The 19,651-nt window shown below is 43.5% G+C and overlaps 1 protein-coding gene across 1 annotated transcript in view; it reads left to right on the forward strand.

Moving 5' to 3' along the window:
• PHACTR1 (phosphatase and actin regulator 1) overlaps positions 1 to 8,126 on the forward strand; it is a 552,716-nt gene extending 544,590 nt beyond the window's left edge. The window contains 1 exon segment of the mRNA XM_011989667.1: positions 8,069 to 8,126. Within this exon segment, the coding sequence (XP_011845057.1) occupies positions 8,069 to 8,126 (58 nt within the window).
• The last annotated feature ends 11,525 nt before the right edge of the window (positions 8,127 to 19,651 follow it).

Consider the following 19,651-nt stretch of genomic DNA (forward strand, 5'->3'; position numbering starts at 1 on the left):
AGTAGAGACGGGGTTTCACCGTGTTAGCCAGGATGGTCTCGATCTCCTGACCTCATGATCCGCCCGTCTCGGCCTCCCAAAGTGCTGGGATTACAGGCTTGAGCCACCGCGCCCGGCCGATCTCATTCTTTTTTATGGCTGCATAGTATTCCATGGTGTATATGTGTATATGTACTGCATTTTCTTTATCCAGTCTGCCATTGATGGGTATTTAGGTTGATTCCATGTCTTCACTGTGGGCAGTGAATAGTGCTATGATGAACAGACATATGCATGTGTCTTTATGGTAGACTGATTTCTATTCCTTTGGGTATATACCCAGTAACGGGATTGCAAAGTCGACGGGTAATTCTGTTTGAAGGTGTTTGAGAAATAGCAACTGCTCTCCACAATGGCTGTTTACAGTCCCACCAGCAGCATATAAATGTTCTCTTTTCTCCACAACCTCGCCAGCATCTGTTATTTTTTGACTTTTTAATAATAGCCATTCCAATTGGTGTGAGGTGATACTTGGTTTTGATTTGCATTTCTCTAATGATTCACGATGTTAAGCATTTTTTCATGTTTGTTGGCCACGTGTATGTCTGTTTTTGAAAAGTGTCTGTTTATGTCCTTTTTAATGGGTTTGTTTGGTTTTTGCTTGTAAATTTAAGTTTCTTATAGAGCTGGATATTAGACCTTTGTTGGACATATAGTTTGCAAATATTTTCTCCCATTCAGTAGGTTGTCTGTTTACTCTGTTGACAGTTTCTTCTGCTGTACAGAAGCTCTTTGGTTTAATTAGGTGCCATTTGTCAATTTTTGTTTTCATTGCAATTGCCTTTGGCATCTTTATGAAATCTTTGCCAGGTCTTGTGTTCAGAATGGTATTTCCTAGGTTATCTTCCAGGGTTTCTATAGTTTTAGGTTTTAAGTCTTTTAATCTATCTCGAGTTGATTTTTGTATATGGTATAAGGAGGAGGTCTAGTTTCAATTTCCTGCATATAGCTAGCCAGTTATTCCAGCTCTTTTGTGCATTTCTTCACCCACTACACAACTGTATCATTAGGATCTGAGAGTGTAATAGAACATTTTAGAACTTAAATGGACATTTACTATCACTGTGTCTAGCCTTTATTTTACAGGTAAACAGCTGATAGACGCTACGCTACTAGTCAAGTTCACATAGTAATTTCTGACAAACTAGGATTTAAAATAAAGTCCTCTGACCCAGCCAGTGCTTAAAATTCATATCTCTCAAAAAAGGGAGAAATATATCACATTTTACTAGAAGAAACAGGCCAGTTGTTTGTTAGCAACCATAACAAATCATATACCTTAGTTGATTTTCTCAAAAGAAAAATAAATAAATAATGTAGAGGTTTTGAGTGAAATCTTTAAAAAAAAAATTCAGTAAAAGGAATCCTTGAATTCTCCCATAGATACGTTCTTTCACAGCCAGCATTATCTTCCTTGATCCCACTTAGCCAAAAGACCACTGAAATTAAATGTGTCAATGAAAGCTGTTTCCCTATATGGATAGCTGATGGTTCATTACAGCCGAGCAAAGTCTCGTTAATCATTTTGAAAACTAGGCAGGTACTCTGGAAAATTCTTTGGCCGGTACCTTAATTTAGAGTTGGCCTATTCTTGTGATTCTGTCTTTCAAATGATAAGTGAAACTCTAATCATCTATACTTATTAAGAATTATCTGTTCTTTGTTTCAGTGGTGAAGTTGGCATTTCCAGTCTATAATTTCCATTGCATACAGTGCTCCTTCTCCCTCACCCACCAAATGTGGCTTCAAGCTTGATGGGATATGATTTTTCTGTAGCCCCTATACAGAGCTTGCACATGGACCTGAATATTGAAAGAGTAGAATGGGATTACAACTGAGAAATTTGCAGTACAGTTGTTCTTCACGTGTCCCCATGTATCTTTGCTTACTGGCAAAACACCTTGAATCTCATGCAAAATGCTAATAGGAGTGATTCATTTTATTTATCTTCATTATGTTCATTTCACTCCTCCTGGGATGCCAAGATTTTTATAATGGCCTCAAAAATTGCATACATGCCTAACTAAATAGTAATTTTGAAGCAGAATGTAAACAGGGAAAAGCATCCAAAGATGCAACCCTGGAAAATCACTTTTCCTCTCATTCTAAAAGCAATTCCTTTGAAATATAAGTGAATACACTTCTATTTTAGGAAGTGTGATCATGAAAATTTGATCTTCTGTGCCCTTCGACTCATTAAAACAGTAGTTATTCAAAATGGGCAGCCTCTTTAGATCCTCTGAAAAGAAATAGGTAGACAGATAAACAGTGGGTGCAGACAGGTCATCGGTGTATTGAAAAGAGGTTCGCCTCTCCTGTAAATCCAACCCTCCTTTTGACTGTTAGGATTTTCCTTGTTTTGCTCATCTTCACATTGTAACTTATTAAGTTTCCTCTTTTGCATGTGTGCGCGTGTGTGTGTGTGTGTGTGTGTGTGTGTGTGTGTATGTGATGGAGTTTCATTTTTGTCCCCCAGGCTGCAGTGCAATGGCTCCATCTCAGCTGACTGCAACCTCCGCCTCCTGGGTTAAAACGATTCTCCTGCCTCAGCCTCCTGAGTAGCTGCTATTACAGGTGCCCGCCACCATGCCTGGCTAATCTTTGTAGTTTTAATAGACACAGGGTTTTACCACATTGGCCAGGCTGGGGGAACTCCTGACCTCAGGTGATCCACCTGCCTTAGCCTCCCAAAGTGCTGGGATTATAGGTGTGAGCCACCATGCCCAGCCCAAGTTCCCTCTTAAAAGATGCCAAGACAGGTAATTGCATCTTCCTGTGCATTAACATGACATTGTGGAAGCTAGCATGCACCTATAGCCCCAGCTGCTCAGGAGGCTGAGGCTAGAGAATCACTTGAGGTCAGGACTTCAAGGTTGTAGTCTGTGATGATCACACCTGTGAATAGCCACTGCACTCCGGCCTGGGCAACATAGTGAGACCCTGCCTCTTTAAAAAATAACCAAATTTTTAAATGACATTATCAAGGAGCTGCCATCTACAAATTTGGTTCAACCAATGAATCTACCACCTGCCCATTCTACCCAAAGAAGCCTGGTTAATGTGGCATTTCAGGTGAAGCCCCCAGCACATCCTCCTTCAGTTACTCAGCACTGCCTTTATATTCATGGAACTGTGAGCGAGCAGCTTCTCCCTAAAGCCTGCCATATCAGTCCAGCACATCCTTGAAGCATTTCTGCAGAGCAGCCTTGGCCCTCGCTCTGTGGTGGTTCTCTGTCAAATTTCCCAATCTCTTCACAGTTCTTAATGAACAGAGCCATCTGCGGCCACAGCCTGTGAAATCTGATTCTCTTCACACAGTCAGCAAACAGAGCCACTGGGATATGCTCAGGCAGCTCCCAGTAGGAAACCGTAAATGCATATAGCTTTGTCTAGGCAAAAATAAAATGAGCTCATTCATTCAAAACAAAACAATGAAAAGCATTGTATCACGTCAGCTGCAGGCTACCTAAGAAATTAGTTAAAATGTATCATAAATGTAGATCACATATTAAGTGATCTCTATGCACTAATTTGTTTATAATATAGCATCGAGGTATTTGTAAAATTCTATGGCACGTGTTTTGAACATGAAAACTTGTCATTTCTATAAAATCTTTCAAACTGCCTGTTTGGCAAATAAACTTGATTTCAGGGGAAATTCTGGTCTCTTGTGTGTGATCACGGTTATCCTCATGTTGAGGTGATCACAAAGCCCCAAACTGAGGGACCCTGTTAGAGGAGATCAATCATCATTGTAAGGCCAATTAGTAGACAGGGCAATAACTCATATTGGGAGAAGCATGCCTTTAGCTGCCATAAATGGAGGAACTCACAGTTGCAGCCACATCCCAGCAGCTCTGATCAGACTGCAGAGCTACCAAAAATCTAATCCGCATGTGTGGGGTAAAGCACAAGCAAGGGACAGAAGACTGGAAGCCACGGCGGAGAGGAAGTTGGCATAAAAAGCACTCTGCAAACATCAAAATTGTGTGCCAGCTAAGCAAAGCCAATGCATAAGCTATAATGTCTTCTAGATATTTTATTCACGATGATGAGCGTGATGAAGAACAAGAGGAGGAGAAGTTAGGCCTTCCGTCCTCCCTGGCCAGCCACAGTTCCAAACTGTACCATTTTTAAAGGTTTGATTAACCGTTCATGGCTTATCAGCATTATTCTTTGTAGCCTTCTGGCCATGCTCGTGCAGGGGTCCCCAACCCCCAGGCGGTGGACTGGTGTCAGTCTGTGGCCTGTTAGGAAACAGGCCCCACAGCAGGAGATGAGTGGCGGGAGCAAGCGTTACTGCCTGAGCCCCGCCTTCTGTTAGATCAGTGGTGGCATTAGATTCTCACAGGAGCGCAAACCCTGTTGTGAACTGCGCATGCGAGGGATCTAGGTTGCACGTTCCTTATGAGACTCTAACTAACGCCTGATGATCTGAGGTGGAGTCACCCTACCCCTGAAACCACCTTCCCCCCACACCCCCATCCATAGAAAACCTGTCTTCCATGAAAGCAGTCCCTGGTGCCATAAAGGTTGGGGACAGCTGGTCTAGTGTGTTAAAGGCCCCAGCAGATTACATCTTTCTGGTCAGGGTTATGAACTACACACTAAAATGTATGGTGACTAGGCCGGGCACGGTGGCTCACACCTGTAATCCTAGCACTTTGGGAGGCCAAGGCGGGTGGATCACCTAAGGTCAGGAGTTCAAGACCATCCTGGCTAACATGGTGAAACCCCGTCTCTACTAAAATTACAAAAATTAGCCCGGTGTGTTGGCAGGTGCCTGTAATCCCAGCTACTCAGGGGGCTGAGGCAAGAGAATCGCTTGAACCTGGGAGGCGGAGGTTGCAGTGGGCCAAGATTGTACCACTGCATTCCAGCATAGGCAACAGAGCAAAACTCCATCTCAAAAAAAAAAAAAGTATGGTGAGTAAAGAATCACCCATTTCATTTTTCACTGGGGAACCAAAATAATTTCCATCTTGTAAGTTACGACCATTTGTGTGGTTCTGCTCCATGGATGCTTCAAGAAAGTAGTTTTCAGACATTGGTGACACTCCATGGTAGGGGCCCACCAGCTGTGGCCCACAGACTAAACCCACTCCACTGCCTATCTTTGTCAGTAAAGCTTTATTGGAACACAGTCACACTCATTCACTTACCTACTCTCTGTGGCTGCTTACACACTATAATGGCAGTGTTGAGTAGCTGCAACAGAAACTGTATGGCCCACAAAGCCCAAAGTATTTACTATCTGTCTCTTTGAAGAAGAAAGAAATGAGACATTTAAGGACCTAGAGTAAGGACATTAGAGAATGTGGCCTTGCTCTCACAGTGTTGATCCTAGATCTATTTAGAAAATGCATGTGCCTGAAATATCTGCATTAGAGAAACTGAATTCATCCTCACACACATAAGGATTTTCTCTGTGCTCATTTCTCTAATCATCAAAATGATCCCATTTACCTTTACTTCTTAGTCCAGATCCGCCTGTATGTAGCATACAGATTATGCTGGGAATATGGTCCAGCTTTTCAAACTTGATTTATTACCTGAGCAGTTAGAAAAGCTACTTCAAGGACAACCAGGTATCATTGAAAGCAGCTCAGCTCAGCTGTCGGCCAGCTAAGAAGGGGCTGGCTGTGCAGACAGACTGAGAGAAGGAATCTGTGTAAGCAGAAAATGTGTGTTGTCCTCAAGAAAGGAAGGCCACCGCCACGCCAGGCAGGCTTAGCTTGAAAATAAGTATCAGCAGGCGTGAGAAATATGTTCCTGTTTTTGCAGCTGAAGCTAGATTCCAAGTCCTGCAGGAAAAGGTGGGGGCTGGAAGGAGGGTCGCCAACGAGTAAGAGCCAGATACTAGAACATGACTCCTTGGGCGCAAGACAGGCCTAGCCCCAAGACAGGTGGTACACAAATGGAGTGTCACACAGATAGGAAGAGATGTGGCAAGAGCTCTGGCAAATTGCAAAACCGTAGAATATGCTTGGAATGTGTGTAACACTGTGGTGAAGAGAGGCTGACAAATCCTCTACACGACACTTATTGCATGAAGAAAACATATCCATTTTACACACACACACACACACACACACACACACACACACAATCGATCTTCTGATCAGTGAAAGGAGCTACTGACAATGGTCCCTGTGTGTGGTCCATGTGCCTCTCCCATGAGTGGCAGCCACCTGAGAAGGGCGGCTTTCAGGACCCCGAGTGGCCATGTGTCCCCGTCTGCTGTGTGTGGGATTCTGCCTGCCAGGCACACCCAGCCTCCCAGTGACCTCTTGTTAGAGACACATCAGGTGGGATGCTGGCCATCGGCGGGCACTCTCCTGGAAGGAGGCGATGGCTCCTCTGACCGAGGGGAATGTTATACAATCAGTCATCCCCTCGGGATGGAGCTGGGTGTTTATTTTCACTGCAGGAGTTGGTTTGGCTGGTGCTCCCTGAGACGGACATTACAATCACGGGTGCAGGGCTGCAAGTAGGATCTGTCCAGGTTCTCCCTGGCCTCCAGCTGCGGCATTTCAGCATCAAGAAACTGCCTGCCCATGTGCTGGGGGTACTGGGGTCTCTGATGTCTGTCTGGCCTTGTATTGGGGAGGGTGAGGATGTATACACAGTGCATGTGTGTGTTGAATGTATTTGATGTGACCAGAATGTGAGAAAATAAAACAAAAAACCATAAGGAAGGGAAAAGAACATGGGCTAATGTGGACTAGGCTGAGATCTAATGGCAGATACGAGCTCTAAATTCAGCCTCTCTTTAAGTCTCCTATTTGAAAGCAGCTATCTCCACTCTCAAGGGCTCTCTCAAGCCATTGAGTAGATTAGCTGAAGAATTAGTGGAACATCATTTAAATTTATATATGTGATAAGGGGATTGGGAGGCTGAAGCAGGAGGATTGCTTGAGGCCAGGAGTTCAAGACCAGCCTGAGCAACATAGCAAGACCCCTCATCTCTACAAAAATTAAAACATTAGCTGGGCAGGGTGGCACACACCTATAGTCCCAGCTACTGGGGAGGCTGAAGTGGGAGGATCACTTGAGCTCAGCAGTTTGAGGCTGCAGTGAGCTGTGACTGAACCACTGTACTCCAGCCTGAACAACAAGCAAGACCCTGCCTCTTAAAAAACAATTTTTAAAAAAAAGGCCAGGTGCAGTGACTTATGTCCATAATCCCAGCACTTTGGGAGGCTGAGGTGGGCAGATCACCTGAGCCCAGGAGTTTTAGACCAGCCTGAGCAACATAGCAAAACCCTGCCTTTACAAAAACTAGAAAAAAAATTAGCCAGGCGCCTGGGAGACAGAGGTTGCAGTGAACCAAGATCGCACCACTGCACTCCAGCCTGAGCAACAGAGCAAGATCCTGTCTCAAAAAAAAAAGAAGAAGAAGAAGAAAAAAGAAAAGAGAAAAGAAAAGAAAAAGAAAAAAGTCTAAAAAAGAAAAAGAAAAGGATAAAGTCTATTTGAAACTTCCATTTTACTCTCCATTTTCCATTCTTTTCCTTCTTTCCCTTTCCTGTATAAACAGATCCTCTCCCGGATAAATAATTCATTCCATTACTTCCATCATTAAAATTCCATCTATCCTAATCTCATTATAATTAACCAATTTTCAAAGAACGGAAAAATACAAATCTAGACTGGTTAGACGTTCCTAAAATCTGCCATGCTGCTGTTAAAAAAAAAAAAAAAGTTTCGGGGGAGAGGAGAGGGTTCTCTTTGTTGTTGCGTCACATCTGCAGAAAAATGTATTTTGTGAAAGAGTACTGGGCCACAGGAAAACACTTAGAGATTAATGAGAGTATCTATATTCATACCATTCCTTTGGGCTACGAGGCTATTGGCTTAAAAATGAAGCTTTATGTTTAAATTTATGGACCGTGGGTCAGGAAAGAGTAGGGAAAATGAGACTTTTATTAAAGGAGAATTATAGAAAACTGAGCAGAATAATGCAGCCAAAACCCCCCTCCACTTGAGCATCTGAGACTTCTTGGGATTTTCGTGGTTTCATTTCCAGGTTACTAAATAGCATGAGATCTCATCTGAACTTGAGTTGTGGTTGTTTCCAGAAATAGAAGTTCAGAAGAGACTTTGGGAAACAGTTGGAAGGAAAACAGCTGTGGCCCCATTGAATGAGGAAGGAAAGGATCGGGATTCTTGCCACCCGTCTCCTGGCTTCTTCCCCACCCTCTAGCCTCAGCCCTCTCCTTGGGAAGTGTGATGACCCCAAGATGAGAGATTGGCCCTTTGTGCGTGACATTTAAAAAACATGAGCTGCACATGTTCTGTAGCTCCTAGGAGGAATCCACGTGTTGCAGTCAGAGACAGACATGGAAGGAGGCACCTTGTTGCCTATTTTTAACGTTTCATCCCTTGCCTATCTTTGAAAAATGATTGGTGGGCGCATGCGTTGTTTATTGAGGCCCAACTAAGCACAGGCATTGGAGAAATCTAGAACCATACTACTTTGTGAATAAATGAATGAATGATGACATGTTCCTGTTGTCTGGGCTGTGCATATCAACCTAACCACAATATTGCCCATGACAGTCCCTCTCAATAGCAAACCCCAGAACTTCCTCTCTTTATCTGATCACTCTTTGTCCTTGCCCCAGAGTGCTGTAATCATCAGAAGCAACTGCTTGGAGAAGTAAGGACAGTAAGTACAGTGATACCTAGGGTAAGCCTTCAGTTAAGGAAAGGAAATCTGGATGTCCACCACCCTCTGAATCTCAGCAAAGACCTGCTGTAGACTCAGCAGAGCCTAAACATGCCCACAGTGGTGGGCATGTTCGGTGGGTGTATCCTGGGTCCACCAGCAGTCTCCTTTCCTGCAGGAGGTCAGCTGCATGGACGTGGACATCTGTGCCTCCACACTGGGCAGTGGCAGTGATTAGGCATTGTCAGGAGACCTCACTGAAGGGCTAAGACAGTAAAGGAGGAAAATGCCCAATGCCATTTGATAATGGCAGGACTTGATTTGGGGCACACATTAAAAACCAACTGGGGTGGCTGGGTGCAGTGGCTCACGCCTGTAATCCCGGCACTTTGGAAGACCAAAGCAGGCAGATGGCCTGAGGTCAGAAGTTCAAGACCAGCCGGGCTAACATGGTGAAACCCTGTCTCTAGTAAAAATACAAAAATTAGCCAGGCATGGTGGCAGATGACTTGTAGTCCCAGATACTCGGGGGGCTGAGGGAGGAGAATCACTTGAACCTGGGAGGCAGAGGTTGCAGTGAGCTAAGATTGCAACACTGCATTCCAGCCTGGGCAATAGAGCAAGACTCCATTACAAAAATAAAATAAATAAAATAAAATAATTTTTTTTAAAAAAAACAACTGGGATATCCCAGAATTAATTGAGATACTTTGCAAACATTACAGGTTATGTATTTTTGTGACATGGAAAATTGTTATTTGTAAGTCATCTGAATATTTTTTGGCTTAGTCCTCTTAGTTGGAATATTGGGCCCAGTGTAACTTTCTACCCTTAAAGAGAAATGGTGCAAATCTGATTGCCATTATCTGTCACTGTTGATTGCCAGGATTGATGTGGTTATATGACTATCAAAGCAAATGTCTCCTTCCTCTTTGGATATCCTTTGTGTCTCAAATCTGAATACCTTCATCAAAAAGGAAGACGTTCTCTATCATGATCTTCCCATCAGTCAAGGTTCCAGCAGGAAACAGATGGTTCCTAATTATGATAACCTGAGGAGGGCTTATTTACAACAGAACTAATTATAAAGGTGTGGGCAGGCTCCAGAATCCTTCTCAACACAGAGCTCCAGGCTGCCTTAACCAACCAACCAGAGTTGACAAATGAACTGTACCTGTTTTTGAATGTGACTCATGTAGTTGCATCTTCCATAAGAGCCAAGAAAGCAATAGACTACTTATCTATTTTTATATAAAGACATTATAGATAGGCAGGAAATTCTCATATGCAACAAGTTAAGAGAGGACATAAATTCTGAACTGAGAAGGACCCACCTCTTAGCTGCCCAAGGCAGGAAACCAACACATCTCTGTATTAGTCCATTCTTGCACTGCTATAAAGACATGCCTGAGACTGTGTAATTTATAAAGAAAAGAGGTTTAATTGGCTTCTGATTCTGCAGGCTGTACAGGAAGCATAGCAGCTTCTGCTTCTGGGGAGGCCTCAGGAAGTTTCCAATCATGGCAGAAAACAAAGTGGGTGCAAGGTGTCATACATGCCAGGAACAGGAGCAAGAGGCAGTGAGGGGGAGATGCCACACACTTTTAAACAAGCAGATCTCATGAGAACTCATTCACTATCAGGAGAACAGCACCAAGGGGATGGTGCTAACCCATTCATAAGAAATGGCCCCCATCATTCAGTCACCTCCCACCAGGTCCCACCTCCAACACTGGGTATTACAATTGAACATGAGATTTGGGTAGGGACACAGATCCAAACAATATCATTCTGCCCCTGGTATCTCCCAAATCTCATGTCCTTCTTAAATTGCAAAATAAAATCATTCCTTCCCACCAATCCCCAGTCTTCACTCATTCCAACATTAACTCAAAAGTTTCATCTGAGACAAAGCTGGTCCCTTCTGCCTATGAACCTGTAAAATCAAAAACAAGTTAGTTATTTCCCAGATACAATGGGGGTATAGGCATTGGGTAAATACTTCCATTCCAAAAGGGAGACATCAGCCAAAAGAAAGGGGCTACAGGCCCCATGTAAGTCCTAAACCCAGCAGGGCAGTCATTAAATCTTAATGCTCCAAAATCTCTTTTGACTCCATGTCCCACATCCCAACCATACTGGTGTGGATGGTGGGCTCCCAAAGCCTTGGCCAATGCTGCCTCTGTGGCTTTTCAGGGTTTAGCCTCCACAGCTGCCCTCATGGACTGATGTTGAGTGCCTGCGGCTTTTCTAGGCACAGGGTGCAAGCTGCCAGTGGATCTTCTGGGGCCTAGAGGACAGTGACCCTCTTCTCACAGCTCCACTAGGCAGTGCCACAGTGGGGACTCTGTGTGGGGGCTCCAACCCCACATTTTCCCTCTGCGCTTCCTAGTAGAGATTCTCTGTGAGGGCTCTGCCCCTGCAGCAGGCTTTTGCCTGGACACCCAGGCTTTTCCATACATCCTCTAAAGTCTAGGCCTCAACTCTTGTACTCTGCACACCCACAGACTTACCACCACATGGAAGCCACCAAGGCATACAGTTTGCACCCTCTGAAGCAGCAGCCTGAGCTGTACCTGGGCCCCTTTGAGCCATGGCTAGAGCTAGAGTGACTGAGATGCAGGGAGCAGTGTCCCAAGGCTGCACAGGGCAGTGGGGCCCTAGGCCTGGACCATGAAATAATTCTTCCTTCCTAGGCCTCTGGGCCTGTGATGGGAGGAGCTACTGTGAAGGTCTCTGAAATGCTTTCCAGGTCTTTTCCCCATTGTCTTGGCTATCAGCACTTAGCTCCTTTTTACTTATGCAAATTTCTGCAGCCTACTTGAATTCCTCCCCTGAAAAAGGGCTTTTCTTTTCTACCACATGACCAGGCTGCAAAGTTTCCACTTTTACCCTGTTTCCCCTTTAAATATAAGTTTCAGTTTTAGGTCATTTTTTTGCTCATGCAGGTGAGCATATATTGTTAGAAACAGCCAGGCTACATTTTGAATTTGGCTGCTTAGAAATTTCTTCTGCCAGATACTCTAAATCATCACTCTCAAGTTCAAAGTTCCACAGATCCCTAGGGCAGGGGCACAGTGCAGCCAAGTTTTTACTAAAGCATAACAAAAGTGACCTTTGCCCCAGTTCCCAATAAGTTCCTCATTTCCATTCGAGATTTCATCATCCTGGCCTTCACTGTCCATATCACTATGAGCATTTTGGTCACAGCCATGCAACTAGTCTCTAGGAAGTTCCAAATATTCCCTCATCTTCCTCTCTTCTTCTGAGCCCTACACACTCTTCTAATCTCTGTCCATTACCCAGTTCCAGAGTCACTTCCACATATCCAGGTATCTTTATAGCAATACCCCACTCCTCAGTTTCAAACTTCTGCATTAGTCGGTTCTTGAACTGCTACAGAGAAATACCTGAGACTGGGTAGTTTTTAAAGAAAAAAGATTGAATTGGCTCCTGGTTCTGAAGGCTGTACAGGAAGCATAGCAGCTTCTGCTTCTGGGGAGTCCTCAGGAAGCTGCCAATCATGGCAGAAAACAAAGGGGGACTGAGGCATCTTACATGGCAGGAGCAGGAGCAAGAGAGAGAGGAGGCGGTGCCACACACTTTTCAACAACCAGATCTTGTGAGAACCCATTCACTATCAGGAAAACAGCACCAAGGGAATGGTCCTAAACCATTCATAAGAAACCACCCCCATGATCCAGTCACCTCCCACTAGGCTGCACCTCCAACACTGGGTATTACAACTGAACATGAGATTTGCGTGGGGACACAGATCCAAACCATATCAATCCCTAACTTCATAGAGCTTTATTACACATCATAATCATCTTTCTAATTCCCACCCATCCAGCACCTTATCCGGAAAACATTCAACAGATATATCTTAAATCATATTGAATTGAGTAAAATTGAAATAAAATGAATACTAAATAAATGTTAAACCCATTGGTCTAAATTATAGCTATTGACTCCTGTGGGATCTTCTTATTTCCACAGGAGAGAAGACAAATCTCACTTTTTCCCCTGTAGATGGAGGCTGATACTTTGCGCATGCTATTTCTTTCCTTATTGCTCAGTGACCTCCGTCTTCTCAGTAGAGTGAGATGCAGGCTGTCTCCAAATCTTCACATCTCTCTAACCTTACACCTGCTTGCATGTCCACCCACATATTGAAGCAGCCTCCTTCAACATTTTATGATAGCATCTAGAGCTGTTGTTCTCAAACTTTAGCATGCACATGCATCTCCTGGAGAGAGCTTATAAAAACAGCACAGATGGCTGTGCCCCACTCTCAGACCTTCTGATTCAAGCCAGTGGTTTGCAGGTTAAAGAGCACCCAGGTGATGCTGATGCTGGGGTCCACGCTGTGAGAAGCACTGACTTGGGATTGTTCACAATCCTCACTGCAGGTTTGAATTACCTGGGAAGCTTAAAAAAAAAAAAAAAGAAATACAACAGGCTGGGCACAGTGGTTCATGCCTGTGATCCTAGCACTTTGGGAGGCCAAGGCGGATGGATCACCTGAGGTCAGGAGTTCGAGACCAGCCTGGCCAACACAGTAAAACCCTGTCTCTACTAAAAATACAAAAATTAGCTGGGCATGGTGGTACATGCCTGTAATTCCAGCTTCTAGGGGGGGCTGAGGCAGGAGGATTGCTTGAACCTGGAGGCGGAGGTTGTAGTGAGCCGAGATCGTGCCACTGCACTCCAGCATGGGTGACAGAGAGACACCATCAAAAAAAAAAAAAAGTTTTTTTCAAGTTACCAAAAATAGTATTTCATGCTTTGTACTTATTTTTAAAAGGGACTTTCACATCTAATTCTCCTTTGATCTTCCTGACAGTCCTACACAGCAGGCGGGTTAGATGCCATTATGACCATTTGTCATTAGTGAAAAGAGAAAACAGTGTCATTTTGACCATTTGTCAAAAGAGAAAACTGCTTAAGCTCTACTTTCATACATTCTGATTTAATTGATTAAGAATGCGGCCCAGGTTTAAGGTAACACAGGTTATTCTAAGGTGCTATGGGATTGAGAACCACTGACACAGAGACCATGGGAAACAGCAGAGATCAGGAAAAGAGACAAAAGGCCGTAGGAAGAGAACAAGCGATGGGCTCCAAGTTACAAGTTCAGTGTGGTTTTTGTTCCCACTAGTCTAGTGAAGTGTGATGATTAGCAGTGGTGTCCCTGCACCAGTTTTGCCTCAATCTCAGTCTTTTCCCTTGATCAGATCATGTTAAGCTTGTCGAAGACTCTGACAGAGGGTTATTTAAAAAATACTTTGTGCTCCTAGAAAGGTTAATTTTTTGCCAAAGGTACCTAGTAGAGCTCTTTATTGGAAAGGAGCAGGGAAAAGCAAAGGCTAAATTTTAGTTTTTAAGGTGTGAGGAGAAGCTAACAGCAAAAGATAAAACATGGTATGTATTTGATGGCAGAGCTTTTGAAACCATCTGTGCATGGCCATTCTTGCTGATGTTGTTTTTATATATAGCTCTCACTGAAGGTCTAGCCCAATTTCTGGCATCTAATACATGCAAGGATGGTTGGATGAGTTAAGCTAAAGGTGACCAAATCTCCTCAGTCACTTCAAAGTGGTGGAGCATTGGACATTTGTCTTTTATTCTGTATTTCTTAGCTTTCTGGCATCATATTGTTTTGGCACTCATTTTGATTGACTCTTCTTGTAAAAATAGCCTTGTTGAAATGACTATCTTAATTTCTGTTATAATTAACTATCTTAATTTCTGTTATAACAACTCAGATACTCTTTCAAAGTGGAATCATCCTGACATGGGGTTTATGTCCGATAATCCTAATAATACTGAAAGTGTTCACTGTGCAGGCTCTCAACTGTCTTACTGTCTTGTTTTGTAATGGATTTGATGCCTAGCAATACACACAGTCCCATCGTTACTCCAAAAGTGATTTTCACTCAACATGACCAGCAATGTTACAATGCTTTCTTGGGTTATTATCTCACAGTGTCATATCTTAGCCACAGGCCATTGCACTGGGGCCATAGCCTCCAGAGAATAAAGCCAAAAATATTCTTTCAAGCGTAACCTGTTTACCTATTTCAGGTAAGGGATTTTTTTCAAGTTACCAAAAATAGTATTTCATGCTTTGTGCTTATTTTTAAAAGGGACTTTCACATCTAATGCTCCTTTGATCTTCCTGACTGTCCTACACAGCAGGCGGGTTAGATGTCATTACGACCATTTGTCATTAGTGAAATTGGGTGTGGAGGGGTAAGGGGCTGACTTGCGCTCAAGGGACCTGCTGTTGAGTGGTGCAGGCAGGCCAGGATGCGGGCCTCAGGGCCCCAGTCCATCTTCCTCTCTCTGTGCTCTCTCCTTTAGCCAGGCTAACTGTTCCTAGCTTGAGGGCAATGACAGAGAGAAATTTGAAAATCATTGATGGAAATGCCTGGGAAGAGCTGGGCGTGCGGATCAATAGTATTAAGAGTTGTTCTGCTCAGTTTGCAGAGAGAAAAGGGCATAGTACTGAGGAATAAAAGCAAAACTGCTGTTCAGCCCTCCCAGCAGCCCCTCTTCTGTAGCAGGAATGCCTTCCCATAAGCCCGGCATTCTCATTCATCCCATGGGCACGACTCCAGGCGTGAGAGATTATTAATTTGTTTAACATAAAAAATCAAATGAGCCCCTATTATGTGCCAGCCGCTGTACTAAGTACTAAGAACACAGAGATAAATAAGATGTAATTTGTGGTTTTGGAGCATTCATAGTCCAACTGAGCAGATCTTCATGTAAACACAGGTATCATCAATGTAATGGATAAGGCCATCGTCAAAATGGGGAACTCCATAGACAGAACTACTACCTCTGCCTGATAGAATCAGAGGAGGCATCTCAGCTTCCTTAAACAGTGAATGTGCTACTGGGCTGTCCTACTGTGCATAAGGGAGTGAAGGTAAATGAGGCATTGTGGCCAGGGTGTGGTGTGGAGTGAATTCAAGCATTATTCTTAGTGCAATGTCAGGTGGTGGAAGGCTGTTAGCAGAGGAATAAAACAACCAAGCTATGTCCTCCCTGCTTCCCAACTTCTCCTCTGCCCCTTCTTAGCACTAAAATACTAGGGAGTTTGACCAGGACTGGCAGTTAAAGCATTCTCTTTATTCCGTCACACAAAGATGAAAAAGCTGAGGCTTAGAGAGGAATGCCATCTCATTCAAGATCTCACACTTGTTAAACAGCAGGCTGACCCAAGCTGGTGACGGGCATGCATCATACTGCCCAAAGCCACTCTGAAGGATAGGGCACCCCTGGGCTTTTTATCACACCTGAGATCTGCTAAGTAGCAGAAACTGGGTAATACGAAGAGGAAAATAGGAGACTACTAGTCAAAGGTATCATATAATAGAGAAAGGTTTAGTAAAATAAGGGCTCTAAAAGGCCACTGGATTAGACAATTAAATCATCGATGACCCTATCAAGAACTGATTCAGTAGAGCAGGGCTTCTCAATCTAAGCACTGTGGATGCTTTGGATTGAATGATCTTTGCGGTGGGGGCTGTCCCATGCATTAGAGGATGTTTAGCAGCACCCTGGCCTCTATCTACTGGATGCCAATAGCACCCTCTCAATCGCAACAACCAAAAATAACTTCAGACATTACCAAATGGATCCTTGGAGCTAAAATCGCCCCTGCTGAGGACCAGCACAGTAGAGCTGTGTGAACAGAAGCCAGACTGGAGGGTTACTGAGGCCTCAAACCTGGACCACCCTTTCGAGAGGTCTGGCAGCCAAGAGCAGACAAGTGAGAAGCGTGAGCTGGAGAAGGAGGCTGGTGTAAGAGGACAGCTTTGTTCATTTGCTGTTGTTTTAATGAGTTTTATTTCTAATGGAGAATATATTTGTTTGCCCTAAGGAAAGAAGCAAGAAAGAGGTAAAGGTTAAAGGTAAGGGAAAGTCACGGAGTAGCATCCATTTAATTATTTCACAAACATTAAGCATCTCCAGTTACCAGACTCTGTGCCAGGCTCTGCAGATGTCATGGTGAACAAGTGAGAGGTTCCTTGTTCAAAAAATCAAAAATATTGAAAAGTTTGAAATGGCAACGGAGCATTAAACCCCAAGCACGAAGCCCTTCTGTGCAGGGGTGGAGTGGGAGGGTGTTCTGTGCACCTGCTCAGATCCTATGCACAGGAAGCCATCCCTGGTTGTGAGTGAGGCAGAGGTGGCCCTGGCCTCACGGAGCATAAGCCTCATTGTCTGGTGAACAGGATAGACAATAAATGGAAGTATAACAAGCACTGGGGTATGGAACATGCAAGAATATTGTTGCACACTGTAGCACACCTAAACCAAGAGATTAGCAGACAGAGGAAGTGATACTGAAGCTTTAAGCTGTAACGTTCGGGATTATTGTCGGTTAGCCAGACAGAGAGGAAGGAAAAGAATGGTAAGGCTATGAGGAAGGGCATGCAAATCTGGAAGGAACCAAGAAGAGATGGTTCTGGGTGAAGGACAGGATGGGCAGATTCTTGACAGGTAGCCAGATCATGAAGAATCTTTCAGAACAGTGAGTGTTTTGACTCTGTCCTGTGAGCACTGTAAAGGCATCCTTACTTTTCAAGCACAGAGTGGTATGATCAGATCAGTCCCTTAGAAAGATCATTCTTTATGGGCTGGAGGAGGACCAGAGTGGGATAGGCTGGCAGCAACTGGGAGAGATGCTGATGGGCTGCTTTCCCAAGGTGGTGGTGGATGGAATCAGAGATGGTGTGGATACAGGACTCTTGGTAGTTGATTGACCATTAAGAGTGAAGTTCAGAGAGGATGATTCCCAGTTTCATGGCCTGGACATCTCATTGGGACTCCATGCAAGACTACTTGGAGAGGAAGACGTATGGGGGAAGAAGATGAATTAATTCATTTGGGACCCTTGAAGTCTGATGGCCCATAGGAGTACAAGACAGCAGTTAGAAGGTGGCCAGGAACTCAGAAACATGACTGGAGGTTTAGATTTTGGAATCATGAGCATATTGATGCTTTGGAAGTCATGAGTGTTGATGAGATCACCAAGGAGCATGTGTGGCATCTGAACTGGTGGGATCTGGGTTAAATAGCTACTAAATGAGCATCTATTATGCTCTCTATGCTCTCTTAGGAACTGGGGATGTAGTAATAACCAAGTCTGGACAGAAATGCCCCAATCCTCATGGAACTCACAGGTTCTCAGGAGGAAGTTTCCAAAGGATATAGAGGGGATAGAATTCAGTGCTTCTCCCTTTCCCCTGATCCCACCAAGTCCATCTACACTTGTTCAGTCTTCCATCTAGGATACCTCTTAGAAAACCCCATCTCCTCCTACTTTTAGAGAGAGGACCTTATTTTCTGTCATTCTGCATGAGGACTTTTGCATTTCCTCTTTCCATCTGTCTGAAAATGCAGTTACCTTCCTCTGGTGCTGAGTTGCAGAAAACCCAAGTTAATTCTGTTTTTCCTTTGTCCTGAAATGCAGATACGGTTTCAGAGATCCAGACTTTAAAATCAAGGCCCTCAAAACAATAAGCAGTTGTAAATGCTAATGAAAGCTGTGACCTTGGTGTTCTGGAACTGGCAGAAAGCCCATTAGCTCTGTGCAGCAGAACTAATCTCTGTCGGCCTCAACAAGCCAGACCAACAAAACCTACAAGGGTTTTGTCACTTCTCTAGGGAGATGCTGTAATATGCAAAGACAATGCTACCTGCTCTGCATACATTTAAAGCGTTTTGCCCCTACATTCTCTACCAGTCTTCTTTTTCCAAGGTCAAAACTGAAGTGTCCTTTATTTTGGGCTTTTATTGTTTTGTTTTGTTTTTTTTCAGTCTTTCTATGCAAAAAAGAAAACTTCAATTTATTTGATTATTTCTTATGCTCAGCAGTAGAGACAGCAGTGTTCAGACTGAAAAAAAAGGCAAGATCCATTCTTAAATTTTTAAAGAAAATAGAAGGCTCACATATGGCAATTGATGGCACGTGGCATTTAAACAGGAACCCAGAGACTTTTCAGTTCACTGTAAATGGAGAATCATTTAGCCATAGTCCATGGTAAAGAAAAAACCATTTGAGGCATGGAAACCATTTTGCCGCTCAGACATATTTTATAAACCAGGGTCACATATATAGTAGTAGCAAAGCTACTTAAGATCACTTGAAAGTACATTAAACATTTAATTTTGGATGATTCATTTTATATAAAAAATTATCTCCAAAAATCATTGCCTTTGACACCTAGCAAAGTGATCATGTTTAGATATATAGTCAGGAATTGTTTTTAATTTAATGTTAGTTTTAATCAGATACAACTAGTGAAATCTACTGGCAAGACAGGAACAAAGGAGATACAGTAAATTCAGAAGGTGTCTTGACTTTGATTCTTGGAGTTATCAGCTCCTTGGGATGATTGATACAGGTGACCACGTCATTGTGCTCTGCTGCTCAGTTTTCTGTGTTAACCAATACTTAATAGATGCACCAGGTACATCAATCATCAAATGAGCCAAGCAGATGGCTGCTTTGCTTGGTGAAGATGGCAAGATGCCCTGGGTGTCCCCTGAAAACTTTGATGACTGGAATTCCAAAGCTGGAGCTTTATGCCTTGGGTTTGTAAATTTGTCTCTGTTCAAAGACAAATCTCCCAATGAAAGGTAAAATTTTAAACTAAAATAAGTCATCTTCAGTGTAGCTCAACTTGAATGAATAAGCAAAAGCTATCAATTTGGAACTCCTCTATAATTCCAATACTGAACATTGCAAATCTACATGCAACCCACTCTGTCCTGCTTCCCCGCTGTCCCAGTAGAAAGAGCTGTTCCTCTTCTACTCAAAAATAACGCCACCCCATCCCTTGGATCCCAAGCCCTCCTACCTTCTCAGGACTCATGCACTATCAATTGGGCCTCTTCCTTTTTTCTTTTTTTTTTTTTTTT

Source organism: Mandrillus leucophaeus, unplaced genomic scaffold (assembly GCF_000951045.1).
Source record: "Mandrillus leucophaeus isolate KB7577 unplaced genomic scaffold, Mleu.le_1.0 Scaffold36, whole genome shotgun sequence".
NCBI lineage: Eukaryota > Metazoa > Chordata > Mammalia > Primates > Cercopithecidae > Mandrillus > Mandrillus leucophaeus.